We start from the raw sequence: 19,977 nt of genomic DNA on the forward strand, positions 1-19,977 counted from the left end.
AACGATGCTTTCGAGGAGAGGCTCGGCGAGGCAGTCGCTTCAACCACAGTTTCCGGCAGCCTTTGGGGCGGCGCTTCTTTCTGCGTGGCGGAATGTAAGGCGGCTGGCGGCTTCTGCTTTGGCGCTTGAGTCGAGCCCGCAGGAGTCGACATCGGTAGCTCCTCGCAGAAATCGCATCCGCCCTCAGCGAGGCGAGCTCTGCGTGCCCCAGTCCCAGGCAGAGAGCGCCAGATGATGTGGTGGTCTCCGGTGCTGAGAAGAGCGCGACATGAGGCGCAAGTGGAGCGAGGCATCTTGAAAAGAGCGCTCGTACTCTTTTGTGAGTAGTTCAGTAAGAACTAGCTTGCTGAATAAAAAGGATACGTTGTCGGATGGCGTAGCTCGCAGGATGGCTGAAGGTGGCTGAGGCGGCCGGCTTCTTCTAGCGCTGTCCACGCTTGCTTGATGCCCCTCGAGCGGCGACGCAGCTTCCAGGTCAGCGATGCGAAGAGCTTCGCTGAAGAGATGAAAATCAGGGTTCCAGCCTACGAACTACGCTTATATGCACTCTAGTCACGCCCATTTTGGAGGGCTTTGATGCAGTGGCGCACGGGCGCCTCTCATTGGATCGCGAGTTACGCCCAAGCTCGTCTATAGGCTGCAGCAGTTGCCGCAGAGCAACCTATGAGCTCGCTAGATAGCCCGCTCAAGGTCTGCAGCTGCCGCACTGCGTTGACAATGGATACAAAAATTAAGGATATTTTTTTTTTTTTTGGCTTCAATATCTCAGAAAAGATGAATCTTTCCCGTAGCGTAAGCTAGCTTACGCGATACGAGAGAACCTCTCGTAAGAGAACTACTTAAATCTGATGACCTCCAACCAAACAAATTTGGTGCTAAAGAGCTAAAGGACAATATCTACATCTCCCTCCTTCATCCATCTGCAACGTGCACAAAGCCCCCAGATACCAACCAAAAAATGCCAGCCCCTCTTCCACCAAAGCGTGCAGGCCCAGCTCACACTCCCCCTCCTTCTGAGAGTGCATTCCAGCCACTGCCACAATGGCAGGGCACAAATGTCCTTCTTCTGCTCTCGGTGAACAACAAACAACTGATAACAGCTCTCAGTGATATGTGTCGGGTCCCCGCTACGGTAGCAGCTACACTCACTAATGTTTACAGAACAAGCGGGAACCCGCTGTGCCAGTAGCTTTTTCTATATCTGTTATGTTACGTGATAGGAAGACTAAAGCCTTCTCAAGACGAATGGCAAACCAATCTAATCTGTTGCCTGTTAGAAATCAATCTGACATTGCTGTGGTGCAATAAACAGATACTCGCAAGTTAGCACTTTTAAACATCCACTCACTTGAGAACAAGTAATTTTTAGTAAATTACCTCCTCACTACAAACAACCTGGACTTTATGTTTTAAAAGAGACTTGGTTAGAAAACAGCTGCAGTGCAACAGTCCTCAATCAATCCGCTCCTCCTAACTTTACTTTTATGAGTGTCTGCAGAGCTGTTAGTAGAGGTGGAGGATTAGCTGTGATATTTAAAGATGTCTTTCAAAGCAAGCAAGTGTCACTTGGTGATTACTTGACCTTTGAATATTATAAGTATTGTACTAAAAGGTGCTCCATGCATTCTTTATATAATTATTTTTAGGCCTCCAAAATACTCTCCTGGCTTTGTTGATGATTTTACAGAACTGTTATCAACAACTTCCTCTGAATTTGACTGTTTAGTAATTGCTGCAGATTTCAACATTCACATACGTAGATACTCCTGAACACAACACTGCCACAGATTTCATAACAGTTTTAAAAATTAGGATCATAAATGACAATACTAGTGTGCAAATTATCAAGGCTGTATCTATGACACAGAGTATATCCGGAGACTGTGCTTATGTTCTCCTCTATAATTTTATCTCAAAAGTTACAAATGCTATTAATGGCATTGCTCCCCTAAAGGTCAGGACAATTACTGGCAGGCATAAAGCACCTTGGAGAAACACAACAGTAGTGCAGAACGTGAAAAGAAATGCAGGAAAGCAGAATGAATGTGGCGGAAAACAACTTGAAATCCATTATGAGATCTATAAAGACATCCTTCAATTTAGGAACTAGGCACAGCTAGGCAGACCTTCTTCTCAAACATTATTAACAGCAATTTAAACAACACCCCTTACTCTTTTTGCTACTTTACCCCCCAACACAGGTTCCCTGTGAAATGCTCATTGGCAGCAAATGTAACAGGTTTGCATCTTTCAAGATCAATGATATTAGAATGGCGGCGATCAGCTCGTCCTCATGTTGCACTGAGGTCAGACAATTTCCAGTCTGGTTTCCAACCGCATCATAGCACAGAGACGGCACTCATAAAGATCCTCAATGATATTCGGCTAAATGCTGATTCAGGCAAAATATTAATGCTGGTATTATTAGACCTCAGTGCTGTTATTAGACACTCAGAAAGGACTGAGCTATTAAGCAGAGGGCCACTGCCTATAAAGGAAAACTTTTCACTGAAAAACCTGATGGCCGAAGCATCCACTACCACTACACCTACAGACAATTAATTAATGGGGAAAAACATCAAGCAGAGCTGGCTCAGTTATTCAAAAATAAATTTTTTAGATTTATAGTGTGTGAATAATCAAGCATTGACAATAGTCAATCATATTGGCGGCACAGAGAAGTCCCCAAATCAATTTCTGCTAAGGGCCCCATAAAGGCTTGGGCCAGCACTCCATCATTTATTTGTGTATTATTTTTCTTTTTTATTCATTTGAATTATTTTTACTTATTTTTTTTAATACAATTTTATTTGTATTTATTTATTCTTATTTTTTGTTCTTCATTGGTTTTAAAATTAATTGTATCTTGTATTGTATCATTTAGATTTAAAACACTTTAAATTGACATTGTGTATGAAAAGTGCTATATAAATAAACTTCACTTACAGAACTTCAATAGGTTCCATAAGCAGACAAGACGTAGGACTTTATTATATAGTGATACTGACTTTTGGTTTAGTGATATTATTTGGAAAAATAGCTTATTACCTGGACACTGAAATTGGGGAGGTGGTTCTAAGCAAGCATTTAGTGAATCTGCTCTGTGCGTTAGGTGACAAATTTGACATTTTACCCCTACTGAAATATTAATATAGCATTTCCATTCATCATAAAAGTACATGTCCTACATATTGATGCACATATACACATAGACAAATACATTCAAAGACAAATTACTGGCAGAGTCAAACACAGACACAAAATCACTGTTCATCGTTTGAACAAAGAAGGGAAAAAACACCCTGAACACTCCACCCTTTCCAATTCAAGCAGGAAATGCTGTGCATGATAAAGTAGGTTAAGTGATTATTACGGAATCTGTGTTATCCTAATGTTACTCTACCTGATCATACATTAGCATGTGTGTGTTCAGTCTTAAATGCAAACAAGTGAATGTAAGTGCTGTTGCAAATTAAGCGTACCTACTGTATGTGTGTTCATCAATGCATGCTAATTACAGGATATGGGGTTGATGTCACTATACTGATAATGTATTACACTTAACACAAGAGCTTTCAAAAAAAAATTTATGAAACAAAATGTTTGTCTGAGGTTATGACTTGGCAAAGCGCACTAATAATCCATCTTTAGACTGTACATACACAAAAACATTAAACACACTTTCTTAAAAAAAGATGCTCTTTGACACATCAACTGACAGTGATCAACCTCTTCTTGTACACACGTCAGTGTAAGGCAATATATAGCCTCTTCCTAAACTTTAAAATAATTTAAGCTAACACTTTTTTCAACATCAGACAGTGACACAATAACACCTACGTTATTTTTAAAGTTATTTATTTCAAGTTTTATTTAATTGCTTAATGCAGGAGTAGGGCATTTGTACATGAGAAATTTTAATATAATAATAAAAAACATTTATTAAAAAACTCATGAATTTACACAAACCCTGAAACTCAACATGTTGAAAAGATCACCAAGAAAGACTTTTCATCATCTTCAAAACAAATCAAATCACTTTATTGTCACACTACCATGTACACAAGTGCAACAGTAGGTGAAATTCTTGTGTGCAGTTCCGAGCAACATAGCAGTCATGACAGTGACGAGACATATACCAATTACAGTAAACAACATACTTACCAGACACAATTTACAAATCAAATGTACACATAATTACACAACACAATAATTATATACAATGTACAGTAAACAAAAAATGTTCATCATCATCATCCTTCATATGTAGGTTCTTTGCTCATATACAAGTCATCATCCATCTGTAGTATCTGAAGAAGCTCTTCTAGACTAAAATGATGGCAACCACTTTTATCCTCCCTCTGATCTTTCTTTCCTTCTCTTTTTCTGCCCAGACCATGGTTAGTTTGATGGTCCATTTTGTCATATATTCTCCTCTTTTCTCGGTCAGACAGCACCTCATAGGCTAAGGGTAAAGAAATAAATTTGTGGAACAGAATTAATCATACAATACTTCACATCAGTGAGGCAGAAAAATACAGTTATTTTGGCATTGATCCTTGTACATGCTTGGGATTTCATAAAGGCTGTGCCGAAACCTAAGGCAGCTGCTTTGCTGCGCAGTCAGTCAATGACTTCAAGGCAATGTTTTCATATGAATGTATCTACGAAGAACACTGGTTTCAGATAGGCTTTCAAGGTACCATAATGCCATATCTAAATTAAATGGAGCTTTAGCAATACCCATGCAAATATGTGACTACAATGCTTATTTCTCTGTAGAAATTTAGTCATAAGTGTAAAAACAAATCCTACAAAACGTAACATTTACAGTTTTTAAAAACCCCTTTCGTCACAATTTTTATTGATTCCATCAACTACAAAGCCATTGTGTGATAACATAGGCAGTGAAGGAAACATCTATACTGCCATCACATCTCTACAAGATGAAGGCTTCTTAATGGGCAGGAAGTTAAACAAAGGTTAGATTTGGAAGTGCAAAATATAAAAAATCTGATTTTTCAGCTTTCGGACACAGCCAAAGTTTATCTTTGCTCTATGGTGCATATGTGTGTTCCTGTACTTTAAGTGTCCTGAAGATGTTTTAGGTAAAGGTGTTCACCAGATTAATAAATGCAAATGCGTGTTATATACACCCTGAGCAATGTTTGTGATGGTCTGCTGTGCATTAGGGCTTTGGTTCTAATCAGGATGGTGTTTAAGAGCCAGTTTGTGAACCGCTTTCTTGATCTCTCTCGCAGAGGCAGAGCTATGAACCCAAGCACTGAGAAATAGTCACTCACACAAATACAGGCACATACACACAGATCAGAAGCACCACACACAAATGCTCTGCTGGTGCCATCATCCACCTGATCAGTAAACAAGAGTAATAAGTAAGCCTACAGTATGCATACAGATACCCTGTTCAAACAGTGGCCCTAAATGTATTCAAACCCTTGACAGTTCACCCAAAAATGAAAATTCTCTCATAATTTACTTACCCTCATTCCATACTAGATGTGTATGACTTTCTTCTGCTGAACACAAATGAAGATTTTTTAGAACAATATCTTGGCTCTGTAGGTCCATACAATGCTAGTAAATGGAGTCCAAAACTTTAAAGGTCCAAAAAGCCTATAAAGGCAGCATAAAAGTAATAAGTATGACTCCAGTGGTTAAATCCACATCTTCAAAAGTAATATGATAGGTGTGGGTGCGAAACAGATCAATATTTAAGTTTGCTTTTACTATAAATCTCTGCTTTTACATTCACGTTCTTCTTCTTAATTTTTTGCTATTTGCATTATTTGTGCATATCGCCACCTACTGGGCAGAGAGAAGAATTTATAGTTAAAAAAAAAAAAAAAAAAAAAGGACTTAAATATCAACAGATCAATATTTAAGTTCTTTTTTACTATAAATTCTCCTCCCTGCCCAGTAGGTAGCTTTATGCTCAAATAATTCAAATTGGAGATTTGAAAGTGGAGATTTATAGAAAAGAAGGACCGAAATATTGAACTGTTTCTTACCTACACCTATCATATCGCTTCTGAAGACATGGATTTAACCACTGGAGTCATAGGGATTACTTTTATGTGGTCTTTATGTACTTTTTGGACATTCAAAGTTTTGGCCACCATTCACTTGTATTGTGAGGACCAACAGAGCGGAGATATTCTTCTAAACATCTTTGTGTTCAGCAGAAGAAAAAAGTCATACACATCTGGGATGGCATAAGTGTGAGTAAATGATGAGAGCACTTTCATTATCCCTTTAAGCTGCACTTTAAAACACATGCATTTTACTGCCTTACATCAGACACGTCGCTTAAATTCATGGGGCTCAGAACAAAATTATAAGGGTGGGCCAGCCCAATACACCCAGAAAGGTAAATATGCAAAGGCCCACGTAGAGGCCCTGCACTGAGTAACAAAATATCAAAGCAAGTGGCATGTGCACACAAATGATACTAGACCTTTTCTCAGAAAAAATACAATTTCTTAACTTTTCTGCGATTACCTTTAACCAAATGGTCTTGTGATTTTTTGTGGATTTTAAGAAGTCAGCGTCCCGTCAAGTTCACCCAGGTGTCCTAGCAGAGTAAGCACAGGTGTAGTTAATCACATTAACTATTGACATTCCACTAAGTTTGACAACCAGTGTCTAAATACATTGTATCTTACTTTTAAACAGTATTTCCATTGTTTAATCATAAAACAATGTTTTGCTTTAAACGTGTGCTTGGGCTATCTTTATGGCACTTTGTTTGACATTTTGCTATCTAATGCAAAGACAAGTTTATGTGTGAATCCGCATCCAAATACTTATAGGGCCACAATGTAATGAATGCATTGAAAACATACCAAGATTTCTGAGATACAAACGTCATGTTCCATCAGACTTACCAAAGCAGCTTTGTGTTAGTTAGGCCAGTTGATACACTAGCACCATCCCAAAACTGACAAGATATCACTTTATCGCGATTAATACAAGTAGAAATGTAATCAGATGATTTCAAAAAGTTTGCAAACCCTGGTGGAAGAATCAGCTTAATCTAGCAGCTGTATTTAAATTGGTCATGGGTTTTGGAAAATGGTAGCTTGTCGACCAGATTAAACCAGCTACCAGTTTAAGGTGGTTTTTCGTCTAGGGTTTAGGGAAACGCTGCATTAGTGCTTCTAAACTAAAAATTCAGACATAAAATTCTGCCATCCGTCCACTGTAGGGCGCTCTATATTTTCCCGCGAATATGTCTTCACGACTGTGCAACGCTCGTGGAGAGTGGATTGTAAACAAACGGCTATGGCTGCTGAGAGGGGCGGAGGCGACAACAATATTAACGACGAAATGGGGAACCAGCTACAGCTCCTGCCAGGTGCGTATTCCGAATAGTCTCAATTGAACAAGGTGCTAGAGCAGTATCAAAAGCATACCTTCTTAATGTCCTCCTCGAGACCTAAAGGGAGTTTTTTTGCATCCATTCCCAAATGCGCAGTGAATGACAGCTGGCAGGGTTTCCAAAAAACTCAAGACAGTCTGCGTCCACCTTTTATTTAAACCACACCATCCCTGCACTTATTAGGAAAAGTATTGTAATTGTAGCCTAAATTGCTGGAACAACAGTTTTGACCAAAGTGTGCACGCATTCATTTGCTTTAGTGAATTGTACTGTATTGTGGTCAGCAGACTGGTTATTTTACTCTTTGTAGCTTGATGTGATATTTTCTTGTTGATAAGTAACATTATTGTCTTTGAACATTTCCTCCTCAGCTAACCTTGTAATAAATTAGATGAAAATAGAAAGTAGGTTGAAAGGGGTGAAAATGAAACTGTTTTTACTCTGGCTCTATTATCTCTGACTGTCTTTCTACTGAAAATGAAGAGGAGGAGATGGACATTTTCTTGTTGATAAGTCACATTATTGTCTTTTGAACATTTCCTCCACCGCTAACCTTGTAATGAATTAGATGAAAATAGAAAGTAGGTTGAAAAGGGTGAAAATGAAACAGTTTTTAACCTGGCTCTAATATCTCTGACTGCCTTTCTACAGAAAATGAAGAGGAGGAGGAGGATGACATGGAGATGGAGGATCGAGATGGTGAGGATGCAGAAAAGCCAAGTATTATAAACTTTGACACGAGTCTGCCAACGTCACATGCTGTGAGTGTCATCTGTCACATAATCTGAGGCCAACAAGTCATAATTATATTTTGGAGATAGCGCTTTGTCATAAACAGTTTATTAACATGTGCATTCATTTTATTAACATGTGCATTCATTTTATTAACATGTGCATTCATTTTATTAACATGTGCATTCATTTGTTATGCAAATAATTTATAGCCAAAGTGAAATAAGAAGTTTGATTCAGTCCTGCTTTCACAGAAATCTCAGTCTTTTATATACCCAAGAGCTTGTGTGTGTGTGTGTGTGTGTGTGTGTGTGTGTGTGTATCCATTTATGCCTATGAAGTATCTGGGCTCAGACATGGAGGAGTTTCACGGCCGCACTCTGCACGATGAAGAAAGTGTGCAGAATCTGCCCGTTCTTCCCCACGTTGCTCTTATACTGATCCCAGGTCAGACGCTACCCTTGCAACTTTTCCGACCACAGGAGGTCAGCATGTTCCGCACCCTCATAAGCCAAGATCGCACATTTGCAGTGCTTGCACACAGGTACTCACAGAATAATGTGTACAATAACCTATAACCTAACCGATAACTATACCCTTTTATAGATTTGTGAGAGTATTCTCTCATTATTTATTGTTTGTTATGGCTTCACTGAGTCTGTGTCTGACTGTCTCAGTCCTGATGACAGTGGAGGAGCGATAAAGGCAGAGTTTGGGACGACTGCAGAGATCTATGCATTTCGAGAGGAACAGGAGTATGGCATAGAGACAGTGAAGATAAAAGCCATTGGACGGCAACGCTTCAGAGTGCATGATATACGCACACAAGCAGATGGGTAGGAGTCATTTGCAATATATATATATATATATATATATATATATATATATATATATATATATATAAATATGCACATCACTGAAAAATACATAAACACAAAGTAAATGCAAACACACATCAAAATCAATTGTTATTGTATTACATTGTAAATACTTGTCTTTTATAGGATTCGCCAGGCAAAAGTGCAAATTTTACCTGAGAGGATTCTGCCAGACCCTTTATGTGGACTGCAATCCCAGCCATGCTTACACACACACATGCCACAGACCAGACACTCACAAACAACAACACCACAAGTCCGGTGCAGCCAGACCTATAAACAGGTAACTGAATTAAATACATATCACTCACCAATGCACATACGTACTAATATACTTCTGTTCAGGTTTGTTGTGATAGGGTCTCTGACAACAGAGAAAAGGTCATGTTTTTATTATTAACAATATTTATTGATTCCATTCAACAAATTAAATGAACATAACAGAAAATGTGGAATCAAATAATGTAAAATTAAACCCTTACCCCCTAAACATCTGCCCCATTTTTTTATCCAATAAGCCCAGATTGCCCAGCCTTTTATAAGACATCTCCTCAAATGCTGATACCCTGCCCATCTCCGTGCACCACTCTTGAAACGAGGGTGCTCCAGCTGACTTCCATCCCCTAAGAATAACCCGTCTACCATTCATAACACTGGCCAGGACAAAATTCTTTATGTGCTTATCCTCTAGATTAATGACCGCCCCATCACCTAAAATACAGAGTCTGGGGCAAAATTAAATTTGAGTGCACAATACGTTACACATAATACTCTGAACCATCAAATACAATTCTTGGATCTTATCACACGACAAAAAAACATGGGTTATGTCTCCATCTTCTGATCGGCATCGCCAGCAGGTGGCTGTGTCTTTAAGATCAAGGCTATACAATCTAGAGGGGGTTAAATAAAATGTATGTAAAATCATAAATCGCACAAGGAGCACCCTTGCATCTCTAGATGTAGAATTGACATTTTTAAGAATCCTAGCCCACACTTCCTCCTCTAATACTAAGTTTAAATCTTTCTCCCATAATCTCTTGAGAGAAGCCCAAGTTCCGTCCCCCAGACTCTGAATTAGCAGGGAGTATTACACTGATGCCTCATGACCTTTTCCAAGGGCAGTAGTCACCACTCCCAGAATATCTGCCGCTTTAAGGGGGGCTGTGCTACTCCCAAAAATAGTACAGAGCAGGTGGCACAGCTGTAAATACCTAAAGAACTGAGACCTGGGAATCTCAAAATGTTGAACCTTATTTTCAAAGGATCTCAACACTCCACTCTCATACAGGTCACTGAGCGTATTAACCTCCCTCACAATCCACTCTGATCAGCAGAAAGGGGACTTATTAATACATAATTTTGGGTTCAGCCATTTGCTCGAGGCAACATTTAAATAAATGTCAGAATTAAAAACTATGGACATTTTTGTCCATACCGAGTGCAAATGCGAGATAATAAGTGTAACTTCTCCAGTTAGTTTAATAGAAAGGCTTTACAATGGCAAACTAGGGGAAATTCCTGTTCAATACAAAACCATGGAGGGGCTCTCTCAGGTGGAAGCGACCAATGAGACAAATGTCTGAGACCGAATGCATAATAATAAACCAAAATCTTGGGTTGACCTAGCCCACTGTAGCAGCGGGGACATGGTCGAGCGTATGGTGGCCGTTCCTCTGTGTCCAGGCATTCGGCAGAAACTCCTCCGTCCCCCGGCGAAAGGCCGCGCTGCTCCTTTGGGTCAATGGCAGTGGCGAGTCCTCCACGACAGCGCATCCCTCCTCCTACCGTGCATCAGCACCAATGTAACGTGGGGTAAAAGCGAATGGAGGAGACGAGAACTGGCTTGACAATAAATAATCATTTAATGAAAAATGTATCCATAAATACAAAAGACATACAGGGCGGCTGTCTGTAGCTCTCTCTCCCCCGAACTGTCGCCTCCGGCCACCTTTATACCTCTCTTCGGCTTGATTAGCCTGATTAGGGGCCGGGTGTGCATCATCTCGGCCCAGCCCCGCCCTCCTCCTTGCCACACCCACCATTGTCAAGCGGTCTATGTAATTTATTGAAATGTAATCTGGGACGTTTACCATTCCAAATGAAGGACTTTGTTATGCTATCAAATTGCTTGAATCTTGCATCTATAGGCAGAGATTGGGTAATTAAATTTTGGAATACAATTAATTTTAATAACATTAACCTTCCCACTCATAGATAAATGTAATGAAGCCCACCTGCCCACACCGCTCAAAATCTTTTTAGTAAATGGTCAAAATTAACTCACACAAATTTGCAGGGAATAAAATATCCAAATACTTAATGCCCTGTTTGGGCCACTGGAAGGAGCCCAGCTGAAAGCTGTTACTGGGCAGTGTTCTTTCAGAGCAAAAGCTTTGGATTTAGACCAATTCACTCTGTATCCTGAGAACTTCGAAAAGGAATTAATAATTCTGTGGAGGCAAGGCTTAGATCTAGTAGGGTCGGAGACATATAATAAAATATAATCTGCTTAAAGCAAAAGCTTATGTGCCATGCCACCCACCACCCCTGGAAAATCATCCTCCTTATCGTGGCTGCTAATGGTTCCGGGGAAAGAGTAAAATAAGAGTAAAATATCCAGAGTAAAATAATCTGAAATTAATCCATTAATTTGAACCGCCACTACAGGGTGTCTATAAAGTAATTTAATCCACTCAATAACAGTATTCACAAAATCGTACATTTCCAAAAAGCATCAATGTTGGTCTAGGGGGCTTGCACACTTTTGCTTCACTATGATCAAGGACTAAGTCCATCAAAAGTTTCCTCCCAATATTATATCATGGGGTGCCAGCAGCTTGCAACATCCCTTCAAGATCTATAAAAAAAGCCCTGATCATCCACATTAAGTGCATAAATATTAGCCAAAATAAGACTTATAATGAATAAAACAATAATGACTCTTCCTAATTTATCTTTACTCTGTTTGAGACATTTGAATTGTAGATGTTTAATTATCAGTGTAATGACTCCCCTGCTCTTACTCAATCCAGCACTATAAAAAAAATGGCCACCCCATATCTTTCCAAATTTTTCACTTCCTGTGAAGAAAAACTATGTTGTATTTCTTACCCTTATAAAATAACCTTCCTCCTTTTTTATGGGGTGCCCCAACCAATTCACATTCCATGTGGAGAGGGACAATCCACTCATATTATCATTTGACATTTTGACATATAAGAAAAAATATATTGTGTGTCAAATACAAGATTATAAAGACCACATTCCAACATTGGTGCAGCCATTACAACCCAAACTTCCCCTGGAACAAAACGATCAGAAAAAATGTAAATCGTGTGCATTAACCCAGTGCACAACATCGCCAACTGGCGTCCATCCCTCAAAACACAAACAGTCCATGTACGCCAACGAGGACCCCCGCAACAACTTTGCTGTCGGATTGCTCAAGTCCAGTGTCTCTATACAAATTTTGTGAGACAGCATTATATAGCAAAAGATAATCTATAAAAGAAACTCCAGCCAACAGGTGGAGCCAGTACAAAAAAACGCTCAGTTTCCTCAAACAGTCAATTGAATGATCAGTGAGCCGGTCCAATTGGCTACAGCATCAGTACCACAAAATGACTTACTCACTACATTGACTTTATGAAGGATATCGCTTGCTGTAGGCATGTGAATGTTCTATGGCCCTCCTTAGCATCTTTAAGCACCCTTCCGTTGATGTAAATGTTTCTTGCATTCCTTGAATCGATCACGTTTCGCTCTTGTCGAATTCGGAAAGTCTGGGAACAATCAAATGCTGTGGTTTTTCCAAGAAAGCCTTTCTTTACTCCTCGCCTCATGTAACACAAGATCTTTATCGGATGATATCAGATATTTGCTCAGAATTGATCAGGGCCTGTCTCCCTCTGTGGATCTCCGTGCCAGAACCCTGTGAGCTCGCTTGATTTCCGGCATATGGCCTGTTATGTCGAGCAGATTCGGAAGGAGCCCATCCAGGAATTTCACCATATCCGGACCCTCGTCGGCCTCAGGAATTCCAACAATGTGGATGTTATTCTGCTGGCTACAGTTCTCCATGTCCTCCAACATCTCCCAGACACATTCCAAATCCACCTTGGTCACTAATGGATTAGCCGATAAGTCCCTCTCCGATGACTTCAGATAGTCGATCAGTTTCTCGACATCTCCCACTCTTGTAACCATCGCGGAGAACTTTGCCTCAATGGCAGTTATAGATCGATGTATCACAGCAAGATCCTCCAAGTCAGCAACGACCTTCATCAGCATTGCTGATATCCCCAGCAACTCTCACCGCACTTCTCTGTCTAAATCGTCTCCCTGGCTCTAGGCCCTCTCAGGGGTATCAGCTTGAGCTCATAAGTGTCTTTTAATGTCTCCAGAGCCTGAGGATTTTGAATTCGTTGGCATATTGTCCTCCTAGAACAGTTATGAATCAGAGTGTATCGAATCTCACCAGTTTATATCATTAAAAGTGTGAAAACTAGCAAAGTGTCCAGAGCTCGCCATTCACACGTCCGATTTTCACATTGTGTTACGCTACTCTTTGAAAAAACGCCAAGTTAAAACCAAATAATCAAATTCTACTAACCATAGAAATAATTATTTTTTCTTACCTTATATAATTGACATCAAAGGCTGTGCGTCCAATAAAATTCAACAGTATTTTTCCCAATGTTTGTTTCATGTTTTGGCTGGTAAATTGCTCATCTGCTCTTCATACATTAACAAAACTGGCAAGCTTCCTATTCCTATGTGTTGGCAAACCAGTTCAAGGTACTATTAATGCATTTCAATGTTTGATTTGTATCTTCTAAATGTAACAAGAAAAGTGTTCCTTGTAGTTAAATTGATACAGGTTGTAGATTTGGGTTACGGGATATTGTCCACGGTCCCGGATTATTCAGCTGCACACCTAAATAACATACTTTTTTTAATGTCTGAAAAGTACATATTTCATAAAATGCAGCATATATGGCAATATGTGAATTTGGATGCAGCCATAATCTTTATTTGATACATAATCTACATAATATTTGTCTGTATTTATTTATTTTATAGAAGCAGCTCCATTGTGCTAGTATGACCTCATGGCCTCCCTGGGTGTATGCCCTTTATGACTCTGTAAGTTTGATCTCTTTACAAATGGCAATATTGCATAAAAAGATTTAAAGGTGCATTTCCCCCTCAGTTAAAAATGTTTTACACTTTAAAGGTGAAGTATGTAATTTCTGCGCTACTAGTGGCACCAAACAGAATTACCCCTTAGACTCATTACGCCCTTTCCATACTAAATAAAAGGTGATAAACATTTAACGTTGTAATAAACAAGACCCTTATAACATATACACACCTAAGAAAAAGCGTGGCAGAGGAATCGGTTCGTCCGATAACTTCGGCGGATTAAACGGCAGGCGGGAGTGTGGTAGGGCTATGCAGTTAATCAAAATCGCAATAAGATCACGATGAGATCATGTACGATTTCTTAACTGCAGAAAGCTGTGAACCCCCCCCCCACTCCCCTCAGTGGGCAAAAATGTTTTATCTATCAAAATCTAGTGAGAACAGAACAGAGAGGGCTTACGAATAAAAAGGAAAGTTCAGAAACAGGGAAGATGATTTCAGGACAGAGTACTGACTTAAAAACACGATTTAAAAATATCTTGGTTTGGCAATATTTTGGATACAGGAGAGAAGATGTGTCACAGACCCTGGTAATTTGCAAGACCTATTTTATCAAACTATTACTGCTACAAAACCCAACAAAGTTAAACAACAAATCTGTTGCAAAACCTGAGACAGCGCCATAAAAACTACGAGCAATGCATGTCAAAGCAATGCTAAAGTCCCTCGACATTAAAAAAACATGCACGTTCTTACACGATTACGATTATGCTTAATAAGCCGACAACACGTGCTATCAAATAAATGCGATAGTATTTATTTTGTCCATATTGCACAGCCCTAGTGTGCAGGGGATGCAATTTCTTATACTCTGTACACATCTGCCAGCTTACTACATGTACCAAACTCGTGCTATAGGTTGAGGTAGAAAAGGGATGGGTGGAGCTGAGCGGGTAAATTTACAATTTACAAATATCTTTCAAAAGATGTACAGTCTGCAGTCATAATAATGGCCTAGCAAAAAGCTATTTTATTTTACATAATGCTGGTTACCTTCCCATTGACATCAGTTTAGTGCTGATGGTTGTGTATGTATCTCTCCCCAAGAAAACTCTAATGAGCAGAGTAAAGAAACAACTCCACGAATGGGATGAAAACCTGAAAGATGAGTCCCTTCCCACAAATCCCACAGGTACGCAATCACACACACACACACCTTCATGTCTGGGGCCCTCACAAACACACATTTAGGTAATTAGAAAGTGTCTGTCTTTTTGCAGATTTCTCATACAGGGTGGCTGCATGTCTGCCAATAGATGATGCTTTAAGATTGCAGCTACTGAAGATTAGCAGTGCCATTCAGAGACTTCGCTGTGAGTTGGACATTATGGACAGGGTGTGTATGTGTGTCTGCCTTTGTGTTTACATATATATTTATTTTCTCTAGGATTATCTCTGTTGGATTTTTTTCTAAACTAAACAATTTTAAAAGGTTGTCTGTTGTGAAATGAATATGATGTGTTTTTCCCATATTATGATGGATTCATGTCTCCTCGTAGTGCACCTCTCTGTGCTGCAAACAGTGTCAGGATACAGAGATAACCAGCAAGAATGAAATCTTCAGGTAATATCTGAATTTCAGTCACATTCTGAAAATGACAATTAAGATTGCATTAAAATTAAAGACTTATACTTTATACTTGTACATTTACTTCTACAACACTACTCTCTATTTAGTCTGTCTCTGTATGGGCCAATGGCAGCATATGTGAATCCCCATGGATATGTTCATGAGACACTTACGGTCTACAAGGCCAACAATCTCAACCTGATCGGACGACCTTCCACACTGCATAGTTGGTTTCCAGGGTGAGAATGAATCTTTGTGTATGCTGAAAAATGTGGTAATAATGGTAACATTGGTCTGGTACCCTTCTAACAAGAGCTTTTTTTTTATCTTCTCAGAAGGTTTAAATATTGATTCAAATACAGAATATCATTTTTTTTTAGTTCGTCATCATGTGTAACAGCATTTATTTTGAGTATGTGTTTTGTACTTAGGTATGCATGGACAATTGCTCAGTGCAGAACCTGTGGTTCTCATATGGGCTGGAAGTTCTCAGCTGTAAAGAAGGATCTGAGACCACCTCGTTTCTGGGGGTTGACTCGTTCTGCCCTGTTACCAACAATCCCACAAGGCGAGGAGGGAGTCGAGGGGTCACGCTTACTGTGCCTGTGACATAATCTGTGGATTGTCTGTGACCTTTTAACCCTACTGCCCACAAACACAAGCATATATGCTCCCCTGGGGGTTTCTTTTATCACCCCCAAAAACATTTGACTTCAAAACCTCACCCAGAGAGGGAGAGCAAATGTGTTTGTGAGATTATGTGTAGATGCATGCATAAATAGGGAGAGTAAGGAAAAGGAGACAGGGAAGCGCAAGGCACTGGAATAGAAAGAATGACAGTTCACAAGTTGTTGCCTTCACACACTCAGTGCTGTGTAAATTACAGCCCGATATGTGCAATATCATATGAGGTGAGCTCTATGAAATTATGGTCTGTTGTAAAGTACTCATTTACAGTCTCAGCACCTTTTCACTCATTGTTGCTGCCTAGAACAGTCATTGATGCTCTTTAAGCATCTAGTGGACTAGACAGTAGGCCATGCAATGGCATAAAAAAATGTGTCCACAAATATAATTAGAGAAGTGATCTTTCATGCACACTTTTAGTGACATGATCAACAATCTGAAATAGAAAAAGGAAAGGCACACCAGCACAGCTTCCATGAACAGGATTTTTAATTGATAAGTAGTGACATTTCGAGCATACCGCTCTACCACAGACTCAACAATCTGAACATGCTGAATGCTTCAAACAATCAAATGATATTGCTTGTCTTAGCTCCTGGAAAACAGTTTAGAAAATCTAAACTGCTTGAACTAAATAATTCCACAGATGCTTGTTATGCGCTTGTACTGTGGATAGACTTCTTCCAGTAACTACCGGACAGATTTGACAGCCAGTGAATAATAATGGAGATATCACGGAGTTGCCCTTTATGTTATTGAGGCTCAATATCAGTGTAATTTTCAAAATGTATTTTATTTTTCTCAATATCTGTTTTGTTTTGTCCTTTTTTTTTCTATTTTCCATTTAATTGTAAGATATGATGTATATGTGTGTTCAGAGCCACAAACATGTATTAAGATGTGTGTATCCAGGTGGGTGTGTGTGTGTATAAGCTGCAGTCTGGATAGAGAAATGTCTTTAAAAAAAATATACAAAAACCTCTTTTCACTTATTCATTCAATGGGGTTCAAAATACATCATTTATGCAGTAAATGCGTTCTGCATACACACGTGCACATTCTCCAGTAGTTAATTACTTAATCTGTAATAAGAAGAAAACACAAACTTACACAGGGATCTGTACTGTCCAAGATATCGATTCTGTTGAGTGCTGATAAATTCTCACCAATAAATCATCTCTGAAATGTGACAGCTTGTTTATTTAAGATTTATTTTCGGAAACGCCAAAATTGTGCATCACTATTTACGAGAAATACTTTTCTAAATCACATTGTTTTTATTTCCCTACATAACAATCCGCTAGAGGGATGGCGTTATTTCCCTGTCAAATGTCGAGAGCGCATTATTGTAGCGCGAAAGTACATTAATGTTATGCGCGAGCGCGAATCCCTCTGCTCGCGCGCGGAATATAATGCGCCGAGCGCGAATCCCTCTGCTCGCGCGCGGGAACTGGGCGCGCGCTCTCAGACACGCTGTTCTTGAAAGAATTTTCTCTGCGCTCGCTCAGAGAATATGCCTGCACTTAAAACGTGTTCATTGCAATCGCGAATCTCTCCTCTTCGCTTAAAGTAAGCGTGTTTGTGCTTAGACTGTGTCCCGTGCGTTCGCGCATGCCCAAGTACTCTTCTCTTCGATTTCTTTCTCTTTGCTCTTGGCATAAACGCTGTCAAAACGGCAACAACCAATCAGAAAAGGCTTCAACGACTGACCAATGAAAACGCGACATCGTACATGGAATCTTATTGGTTGATATTGAACCGCACATGTTCATGTGTTCAATCAAGACGATTCAATTCAATCAAGACGAGCCGAGATGGATCCGCAGAATCGACGATCTCAGGTAAACAGTTTTATTTGTTTTGATGTTAAATATGTCAAATGTATCTTAGAAATGTCTGGGAAGAGGGCGATTGGATTATTTTACATATAAATGACCTAGACTGTCAACCACATTCATACTACAGGCGCTATGCCCATTGTAGTGAGATTTTTGAGCCAAATAGATTTGAAAGCCGATTCCAAAAGGCAAAAATAATATTTTACGTGACCACTCCCCTGGTGAGCTGCATTAATGGGACACAGTCCACACAGACCGGCACCGCCGCTCTGTCTATGTGCTTATGTACTACACACACACTGGCCCGCGACTCTTGCCGGCCAAATATTAATTCCCCACTCACAAGGGCTCCCCCGGTCCCCCTTAATTCCCTGGGGCTCATGCAGTGATGCTTGAGCGGCACGGCGTTGACAAAGGGTTCCCGTAGCGTAAGCTAGCTTACGCAATACGAGAGAACCTCTCGTGAAGAGAACGAATCGGTTACTAACGTAACCTCGGTTCTCTCTAGATGAGGGAACGAGTATTGCGTAACCGGCCGTGTTCGCGCCCACGGCGATTTTTCGCTTCATTCAATGAAAACCAGGGTTCCAGCCTACGAACTACGCTTATATGCACTCTAGTCACGCCCTTTTTGGCGGGCTTTGATGCAGTGAGCGTGCGGACGCCTCTCATTGGATGCGAGTTCGCCCAAGCTCATCTATAGGCTGCAGCAGTTGCCGCAGAGCAACCAATGAGCTCGCTAGCTAGCCCGCTCAAGGTCTGCAGCTGCCGCACTGCGTTGACAATGGATACAAAATTAAGGATAATTTTTTTGGCTTCAATATCTCAGAAAAGATGAATCTTTCCCGTAGCGTAAGCTAGCTTACGCAATACTCGTTCCCTCATCTAGAGAGAACCGAGGTTACGTTAGTAACCGATTTGTTAACTGTACCTGTGGCATAAGAGACATGGTAGCAAATGCTCCCAAAGTTTTGTAAGCTTCAATCAGAAAGCTTAGCTAAGCAAGACAAATAGACATTAATTTTTACAATGGTAGATGGATGGATGGATGGAAAGAAAGAACTTGCAATGTAAATTATTTTCTTAAGTCTGTGAAGTCGACCTTGATGTGCGCACATGTTATGTTTGTACATTTGTACAGAGATGATTTCACCTCTAAACAACTAAATTGATCCAAAAAAAATGACCAAAAAAATAAATACAAAATTACTAAAACTGCAATTGCGAGTGGAGTTGCCAATGGCATAGCCAGGATTCGGTCCATGGTGGCTATCCCTAGCTCCGCCACTGGAAAAAGACCCCGTCTTCACACACTTATTGCGGAAAATAGGAAACAAATATATAGGTATTTTATATTATTTTATATACGTATTTTATATTTAGACAGAAAAAAGGCATTGCATGTGAAAAAAAAATGGCATGTTTTCCCTGCAGTATGCAGTACAGTAAAAAGTTTCACAAGTGTACTAAGTCTACCCCATTATCGTAAAATTACTGAAAATAAACAAAAAATAATAATAATTTTTAACAAAGTTATGAAATAAAACCAGAATAATATCTCAAATTGATGCTATTGAAATTGCATTGCATTGATGATATAAACACATAATTTTTTTTTTTTTTAAATATACATTTAGACAATCGTGTGGAGTTGATGTCAAC

The 19,977-nt window shown here is 39.7% G+C and overlaps 1 protein-coding gene across 1 annotated transcript; it reads left to right on the plus strand.

The window, feature by feature from the left end:
- The first annotated feature begins 7,280 nt into the window (after nt 1-7,280).
- crbn (cereblon) lies at nt 7,281-17,661 on the plus strand. The gene is made up of 11 exons (XM_052129692.1): nt 7,281-7,378; nt 8,054-8,163; nt 8,476-8,678; nt 8,812-8,970; nt 9,139-9,295; nt 14,098-14,160; nt 15,268-15,352; nt 15,441-15,556; nt 15,720-15,784; nt 15,898-16,029; nt 16,222-17,661. Exons 1-11 carry the CDS (start codon nt 7,306-7,308, stop codon nt 16,397-16,399), a joined length of 1,341 nt encoding a protein of 446 aa, XP_051985652.1. The 5' UTR covers nt 7,281-7,305; the 3' UTR covers nt 16,400-17,661.
- Nucleotides 17,662-19,977: the final 2,316 nt, after the last annotated feature.

The sequence above is a fragment of the Xyrauchen texanus genome, chromosome 7 (assembly GCF_025860055.1).
Source record: "Xyrauchen texanus isolate HMW12.3.18 chromosome 7, RBS_HiC_50CHRs, whole genome shotgun sequence".
Classification (NCBI taxonomy): domain Eukaryota; kingdom Metazoa; phylum Chordata; class Actinopteri; order Cypriniformes; family Catostomidae; genus Xyrauchen; species Xyrauchen texanus.